The sequence below is a fragment of the Medicago truncatula genome, chromosome 3 (assembly GCF_003473485.1).
Source record: "Medicago truncatula cultivar Jemalong A17 chromosome 3, MtrunA17r5.0-ANR, whole genome shotgun sequence".
Taxonomy (NCBI): Eukaryota; Viridiplantae; Streptophyta; class Magnoliopsida; order Fabales; family Fabaceae; genus Medicago; species Medicago truncatula.
Window position 1 is genome coordinate 6,092,556 of NC_053044.1, and position 9,204 is coordinate 6,101,759.

Consider the following 9,204-nt stretch of genomic DNA (forward strand, 5'->3'; position numbering starts at 1 on the left):
ATTCATTTGTGTTTTGGTCGACAAAAAATAGCTTTCATTTGTCCTTTTAAAAGATGTAACAAAAAAAAAGTCAAACAAATGGTTATTATGGAGTAATAATGTGTAATGAGTAGTCACAATAGTTCTTCAATATATTGATATTTTAAAATAGTCCTTAATTATGCGCTATATTAGTCAAAATAGTCTCTTACATTAAAATGTTTGTTTAATATTGTCATATTAGTCTCTCCGTGTACTTATTTATTGTCATATCAATACCTATAAGTAATTATTTACTGTCATATTATTTCTTATATAAAGAGTTAATGTTAATATTGAGAGATTATTTTCACGTTATAGACTAATTTGACTAACAAAATGTACAATCAAGGATTACTTTGCAATTTCGATACATGACCATTGTGATTATCGTTACACATCCAGGGACTAAAATGACTATTGTCCTGATTTATAATTGTAAAAACTCCTTGGAAAATAATTCTTGAACACTCAGAACCATTCTACCACCAGAAATAGAAAGAAATATGGGTAAATACCTCTTTTCGTCCCTGTAATATTAACGAATTTCGGTTTTAGTCCCTGTAAAAAAAAGGATTTAGATTATGTCCCTGTAATTTCATATTCTTCCATTTTTGGTCCCTCCTTTCATCACGTCAGCAGAATCTGCATAAATTACGTCCCTGTAATTTCAGATTCCTCCTAGTTTTGGTCCCTGTAATTTCAAATTCCTCCATTTTTGGTCCCTCATTTTACATGCCATGTATGCAAATTTTGCTGAAGTGGTGGAATAAGGGACCAAAAGTGGAAGAATATGAAATTACAAGGACAAAATCTAAATCTTTTTTTTTACAGGGACTAAACCGGAATTCGCTAATATTACAGGGACGAAAAGAGGTATTAACCCAAGAAATAAAGAGAGTAATATAAAATGATAGATATGATAGGTTGTTGATCTGATAAGAAAAGAGAGATCGTGAGAAAATGAGGCATTTAATAGATATATGAAAAGTAAGAGGTGAGCAAATATAATAGCTCAAACTCTTTAGAGTGACTGCATATATAAATTAGCATTTTGCATAAATTTTATACACACACACGCAATACAATTATAATAAGATGCTAATGGTGTGTACACACATGGGAAGTCTTGGATTAAGGAATGTCAACTGAATTTAGAATTTGATAAAATGAAAATGAAAATGAAAATGATGAGAACAAACCAACACAAACACAATGGAGAACAATAACAAGGGGCTAATGCTAATGGTGTTTTCTTTCTTCTTTTGCTCCATGCCCACTTTCTCTAGACAAAACTATTTTACTACTATTGCTCCAAATCAGTTTATGCAATACGGTGATACTCTTGTTTCTGCAGCTGGAATGTATGAAGCCGGATTTTTCAACTTTGGCGATTCCCAACGCCAATACTTCGGTATATGGTACAAGAAGATATCACCAAGGACTATTGTGTGGGTTGCCAATAGAAATACTCCTGTACATAACTCAGCAGCAATGCTGAAACTCAATGATCAAGGAAGTCTTGTTATTCTTGATGGCTCCAAAGGTGTCATCTGGTCCTCCAATTCAACAAGAATTGTAGTGAAATCAGTTGTTCAGCTTTTGGATTCGGGAAATCTCATCTTGAAAGATGCAAACGGCTCTCAGAACTTTTTGTGGGAAAGTTTTGACTATCCTGGTAACACTTTCCTTCCTGGAATGAAGCTGAAAAGTAACTTAGTTACTGGTCCATATAGATATCTCACATCTTGGAGAAGCCCTCAAGATCCTGCTGAAGGTGAGTGTTCATATAGGATAGATATGCCTGGTTTTCCTCAACTTGTTACTGCAAAGGGAGCAACAGTTCTGTATAGAGGAGGGTCATGGAATGGATTTCTTTTCAGTAGTGTTTCCTGGCATTGGCAAGTAACAAATAAAGTCATGAATTTCACAGTAGTCTTCAATGACAAAGAATTCTCTTATGAATACCAAACCGTGAACAAGTCAATTATTGCAAGAATGATACTAGATCCATACGGAAATTCACAACGTTTTCTATGGTCAGATAGCACACAAATTTGGAAGGCTATATCTTCTCGTCCGGCAGACCAGTGTGATGATTATTCCTTATGCGGTATCAACTCAAATTGCAATATTAATGAATTTCCAGTATGTGAATGCGTGGAAGGTTTCATGCCGAAATTTGAACTACAGTGGGAGTCATCAGATTGGTCTGGTGGGTGTCTGAGGAGAACAAAATTGAATTGTCTCAATGGTGATGGCTTTTTGAAGTACACAAACATGAAGTTACCAGATACATCATCATCGTATTATAACAAGAGCTTTAGCCTTGAAGAATGTAAGACAATGTGTTTGAAAAACTGTTCTTGCACCGCATATGCAAATTCAGATATCAGGGATGGTGGTAGTGGCTGCTTACTTTGGTTTAACAATATTATGGACATGAGAAAACATCCAGACGTAGGACAAGACATTTACATACGACTCGCATCTTCAGAACTTGGTATTTTCCCGTTACATCATTTGCCTTATTAGTTAGATATATAGAATAAAAATATATATTTCAGCATTTGGCTTGATATGATTATGAACAAATACATTATATGACGCTAATGCATTCTCTTTTCACTATTAAGTATATACCACAGCTATTTCTAGGAACAGTTAATTATCAATCAACTTCCAAATGGAAGTTGCGTTGTTCTTTGTAGTAAGCTTATATGCCTGCTAGTTGACTCACCTGTACTTCAACCTTCAGATCATAAAAAGAATAAGAGGAATTTGAAGCGTGTCGGGACTCTTGCAGGAGTTTCGGCATTCGTTATGCTATTAACCGTTCTTGTTTTGGTCACATCAGCATCTAGAAAGAAGCTTGGTAAGCCAGCTGAAAAAGTTATGATAAACTCTCAAATATTTATGATTTGCTTAAATAGTACTCAAATAGGGTTCCTAACAGAAATAAATACCCCTTACTTTGTTAACATTAAACCACTTATATTTTTGTCCAGGGTATATAAAAAAGTTGTTCCGTTGGAAGGACAGGAAGGAGAAGGAAGATACCAACTTGGCAACAATATTTGATTTTTCCACCATCAATAATGCAACAAATAACTTCTCTGATACAAATAAGTTAGGAGAAGGTGGTTTTGGACCAGTGTACAAGGTAATGTCTTCGTTACCAAGTTAATTTATCCTTTTATTTCACTAAGTCCTATAAGTACTAAAATTTTCAGAAACATTACTAGGGCTTAATGGTAGATGGGCAAGAGATTGCTGTTAAGAGGCTTTCTAAAACATCGGGACAAGGATCCGAGGAGTTCAAAAATGAAGTAAAGTTGATGGCAACACTTCAACACCGTAATCTAGTAAAACTTCTTGGCTGTTCTATTCAACAAGATGAAAAGTTGTTGATCTATGAATTCATGCCCAACAGAAGCTTGGATTACTTTATTTTTGGTTTGAACTTTCACACCAACCAATTTTATTTCTCTCAGGTTTACTCTTGCCATAATGTAGTTCTAATGCTAAATTAAACTATGTCATTTGTTAGATACAACACTAAGTAAACTATTAGATTGGACAAAGCGCTTGGAAATTATTGATGGGATTTCTCGGGGGCTGCTATATCTGCATCAGGATTCTACACTAAGAATCATACATAGAGATCTCAAGACAAGCAATATACTTCTTGATATTGATATGATCCCAAAGATATCCGATTTTGGATTAGCCAGATCATTTATGGGAGACCAAGCGGAGGCTAATACAAATAGAGTGATGGGAACATAGTAATACAAATAACTCTTAAGTCTCTCTAATATACATCAATTTCGGTTTTAGTTACGATGAAACATTTTTATCAGTTGATTTCCAAAAATATAGGATAGTGTTTTTTATTTGTCATTATTTTGGTTTTAATCTTTAAAATATGTTACTAGTATTGTATCTTATAGGTACTGAAAAGTTATTTAAATCCCTTTTAATAAATATGTTTTCCAACAAACTTCATTGTTTTTTCTTGCAGTGGATATATGCCTCCAGAATATGCAGTGCATGGATCTTTCTCTATAAAATCTGATGTTTTTAGCTTCGGAGTCGTTGTACTTGAGATAATTAGCGGTAGGAAGAATCGCGGATTTTCTGATCCTCAGCATCATCTAAACCTTCTTGGTCATGTAAGTTTTGAAGTTTATATATTCTTCTATCTTGTCATACATTATTTATCATTGGATTCCTTATCTATTTGTTTCGTCTCAATAATACTAACTAATATTGCAACGAATATTTGAAAGTAAACTCCACACATAACTTTACAAAAAGGATATATGAATTATCTTTACATCTTATGAAAATTGAGTAAGGATTGAGCTTACTCTTACTATAACTTTGATGTCATTTTAGGCATGGAGACTATGGATTGAGCAAAGGCCAGAGGAGTTGCTTGCTGACATATTATATGATAATGACATATCTTCAAAAATAATAAGATTTATTCATGTTGGGCTATTGTGTGTACAACAGAAACCAGAAAATAGGCCTAACATGTCATCTGTGGTTTTTATGTTAAAGGGTGAAAATTTACTCCCCAAACCAAGTAAACCTGGCTTCTATGCAGGAGGAGATGATACAAATAGCGTAGGATCTCCATCTATATATGAAGCTTCAATGTCATTTCTAGAGGCTCGATAGAATGTCTCTGTCGTTGAAATTTACATCCAGGCGTATGAAAGCTATGAATTTAGCATGACTCTAAAATTGTTATAAATAGAGTATCGGATCATGGTTCTGTGGGTTGTTTTCAAGATTCACATGTACTTGTATGGTTGCATTTACCTACAACTTGGAATGCCAAGGGTTTAAGAAAGCTATGGATTTGGTATGACTCTTAAATTGTTATGATGTTGGTATCAAAATGTGAAGAATATACACATTATTATTTATTTCATAGTTGGTGCAGAAAGAATTCAGAAGTGCATATTAATCTTTTTCAAAAAACATATTTGGTAACTAAACTCAATTGGTTTGAGCTAAAGAATACGGAGTTGGAGGTCATCGACTCAAACCCCCGAACAAAGGACTAAATATTAATCTAACAACTTATTACTAACATTGTCATTAAAAAATAAATAAATAACATACTCCAAAAGTAACATCAATAAAATTACCTCTGACTGTCTTCAACAATAAAAAAATCACCTCTGGCTTTTTCAAATTAAAGAGCTACATCATCCATAATGAAGTTGACTTCCTCAATTATATTGTAGGGGAAATTGTTAACCCCGAGCGAAGAGATGCTAGACTCTTAAAGTGAACATTTGCATACATTTGTTGGAAACAATGAAACTTCCAAGAGAGTTTTTTTCATTATTTCCAAAAGTACCATGATTTGTATAACTTATTTCAAGAGTCTCACATCTTCCTAAAATGAAGTTTTTTTTTTTTTTTTAACAATGTGTGTAACATTGTGCTACATCACCCAAAATGCATCAAAGGAAGATTGTTATAAAAAAGAGAATGGGGCTAGGCCAAAACCTTTTCAAAAGTGAGTAAACCTAATTTTAACCAATGTTTGCTAACGCATCTGCACATACATTTCCTTCAAGAGTGAGTAACCACAAAATTCATGCTAGAAATTAAGGTAAGACAGTTGGTCCATATGTTTCTTAAAGTCCAAGGAACCTCACGAGCATCCATGAAAGCTCTGACAACCAACATGGAGTCTGTTTCAAGCCCGATATTATTCCAACTCTTCGAGTTTGCATATTCAATGGCTCTCATTGCTCCACAAAGCTCAACAAAATAAGATTTACCAGTACCCATACCTCCTGTAAAGCAACTTAGAAATAAAGCTTCCTTGTTTATGAAGCTTCCCCTACAGGAAGCAATAGCAGGATTCTCAGCAGATGCTCCATCACAGTTACATTTGATCCAAATGAGAATTCCAGGGTCTAAGATACTTCCTTGATGATTAGCTTTAGGAGAATGAATTATAAATCTTTCAAAATAATGACTTCAGAAATAGAAAAGCTTGCAGGCAGATTAGATTTGCTAGCCGTGATGGAAAAATTTCAAATAATTTGTGCTATAGATGATTTCTAGAGGATTTTTCGTATTCTTAAACCTAGCAGAGATTTGGATCGGGGAATATTGATAGACCATATGTGTTTGGCCCACTTTAGCTCTAAGAATGATTAGACTTGAAAGTTTAAGCATCTTTGATAGTGATACAACAAGGCTGGTCTTATTTATGATACGTAGAAGTGATAACTTGTTTAGCAAGGTTGCACTGAAAGGGGAATTGAGTTTTAAAGTCATCAGGGAAGTACCAATGCTGATCAAGAATGAAGTTTCCAACCAAAGTGTTTTCATCAGTTGAAGTATTATTAGGTATCTGCAAGATAAATGGCTCACTACACCAAGCATCGAGCTACTATCTCCAACCAGAGAATTAGTGTTATTCAATATCACATTGTATTGAGCTTTCGCACTTGACCAAATACAGGAAAATATGTTATGGTTTCCTGATTAAGCGCAGTCAAGAATCTAATACCAATATCACCTTGAGAAAATGGTTTGCATACCTTCTTCTAGGACACAGTCAACATCTTCTTTTTATCAATATCTCCATTTCAGATGAAATTTCTAATAGCAAACTCCAAATCTCTTAATAAAGAAACCGGACAATCGTAAACTGAGAGATTATCAATTAACATGCTTTGCACTACTGATTTATATATATAGTTGAGGTCTACCAGCTATGGAAAAAAGAAAAGCCTTCCAAGCTGACAATTTTGCTTTGAACTTATCAGCAACAGGTTGAAGGTATCTTGATTTAGGTTTCCCCTTAAATATAGGCACTTCTAATAATGAAAAAAGAAACGGAAGAGTGCGTATGCTAAAACCTCTTTATTGTCTTAAAACCTTTGCTCATGTCCTCTTTTAATGCTATATTGGCACCAAAATGATTTTGTCCATCATATTAACTGTTTCAGAGGGCAACAGAATGCAATCCGTGATGTTCCTTCCATGAATAAAGCTCATTTGCTTCTATGAAATTATGTCTCACATTATTTACGCAAGTCTATCATCAATGATCTTGGAGATAATCTTGAATTTGAAAATTTAAATTTGCCATTTCTATGGGTCTAAATTGGTTCATGTGTCCACGTACTTTTCATTTCATGATAATGAATGCAAAAATCCAAGGGATAGAATTCAAATAGTTAATAATGAGTTCCTTCTAAGGATGAATCGCTCAAGAATAGCTTTATTATTCAACGATGTTTTTTTTACCATTGCTAAATTGCACAACACAAGAATTGCAAGAATATGCAGTGTCTGTTTCAAAAATAAGAAAAAAGAATATTAATTCTGCACTTAATGGAAATCAAGGCCGTACGGTGCTTAAAATCAACGGATCACATGGTTTTGTGCGTTTCGTTTTTAGTGTATGTAATAACAAGCATTATCCATTTTCTTTAACCAAGTTACTATTGTTTTGAGCAAATTACTATTATTCTTTCAAATTCAGTTAATTCCATTTTTATAACAGAAAATTATGGGTTAATTAATTATAATTATGATAAAGGTAAAGGTAAAAAAGATTTAAATGTAAGATATCAAACAAAATTGAATTTGATCACATTAATTAGAAAAAAGAACAAGGAAGTTATCTTCAATTTCTTCATACTAGGTGGAGAGCTTTTGGTGGCATGCAAACCCACCATACTTCATTTCAATCTCCCTCAACATGAAATTTATCACGTCATAAGTGGAGGTTCAGCCTACTGTCAGTCAGGAGCATGTGTTACAAATTCATGTCAGATTTATTCGGACAAATGAAGAGTTTATACTTGTTCAACATTTATGCCCCTTGTGATTTACGGGCGAAGCATAAGTTATGGGTCTCTTTGTCAGCACAATTGCAGATGTTAAGGGGTAAAAAGGTGTGTGTGTGAAGATTTTAATGCAGTCCGATGTGCGGAGGAAAGAAGATCTCTAAGGGGAAGTGTAGCAACGCATGACATCCATCATTTCAGCCAGTTTATTGACGACAATGGGCTGGTTGATATGCTGTTAAACGGTCGCTATTTCACGTGGTACAAGGGAGATGGAACTTCGATGAGCAGGATTGATAGATTTCTGTTACATTATCTCAAAACATAACATTACCTCAAAACATATCCTTCCTAAAACACACTCTAAATTCCAAATATGTTTGTGATTTATTATATCATCTATATATATATAAAGTATGACATGGTATTTTCAGTTGTCTTGTGTCATTCATCATATCAAACATCCCATCTTTCTCTAGTTTAGAGATGCCTCTACTAAGCACATCCTTAGCAAGACAGAATATAGAAAATGAGACATGAGGTCCCTGTTGAGAGTCATTGATTGGAATAGATAGAGTTGGTGATTTTAAAATTGATTCAATCCCACAATGACAAAATGTCTGATTAAAACCAAACTTTTTTTATACTCTTAAGTAAAAAATTCCAATTTAGAGTATTAAAAACTTTGCCCATGTCCTCTTTTAATGCTATATTGGCACCAAAATGCTTTTTTCCTTCATATTAATTGCTTCAGAGGTCAACAGAATGCAACCCTTAATGTTCCTTCCATGTGTTAATGACAACAGGAACTGACGTTAAAACCTATCTTAACGAGGGAACCGTTATTGAAGCACCTCATTATGACCTTAACCTCCTAACACTATATGGAAAAAGTAGTTTTCGAGGATTGAACATATGGTCAGGAAATTAAGATAAAGTAGAAGTAAAGTATTCCTCAAGGATGTATTCTTGTTGTGCAAGGAAAGCAGGTAAATTGGAAATGTCTCTTACATTTATTCTTCTGGTGTAAAGTGATATGTTTATCATGCTGAAAAATGTTACGCACGCAACTATTAAAAAAGATCGATGCCAAGCTGGTTTTATTTATGATAGACTAAAGTGTGTCACATAATCACAGTTAATCATCGAGATTTGAGAATAAAATTGCAAGCTTCTTTTATTTGGGGAAGAGTGTGGAAGAGATGTAGATCTTGATGGGAACAATTTCCTTTCCATCACACATATCTTAGCCATAATATGATTGAAATTTAGCACAACATAAATAAATTAGTTGAGTTTAAACTTTCAGGCTTAATACATGCTTTGGTCCCTCAACTTATTTTTGAAT

At 33.9% G+C, this 9,204-nt stretch overlaps 1 protein-coding gene across 1 annotated transcript; it reads left to right on the forward strand.

The window, feature by feature from the left end:
- Positions 1–1,166: 1,166 nt before the first annotated feature.
- Positions 1,167–4,988, forward strand: LOC11412707 (G-type lectin S-receptor-like serine/threonine-protein kinase At4g27290). The gene is made up of 7 exons (XM_024779873.2): positions 1,167–2,521; positions 2,777–2,893; positions 3,027–3,181; positions 3,264–3,474; positions 3,569–3,806; positions 4,043–4,193; positions 4,420–4,988. Exons 1-7 carry the CDS (start codon positions 1,234–1,236, stop codon positions 4,705–4,707), a joined length of 2,448 nt encoding a protein of 815 aa, XP_024635641.1. The 5' UTR covers positions 1,167–1,233; the 3' UTR covers positions 4,708–4,988.
- Positions 4,989–9,204: the final 4,216 nt, after the last annotated feature.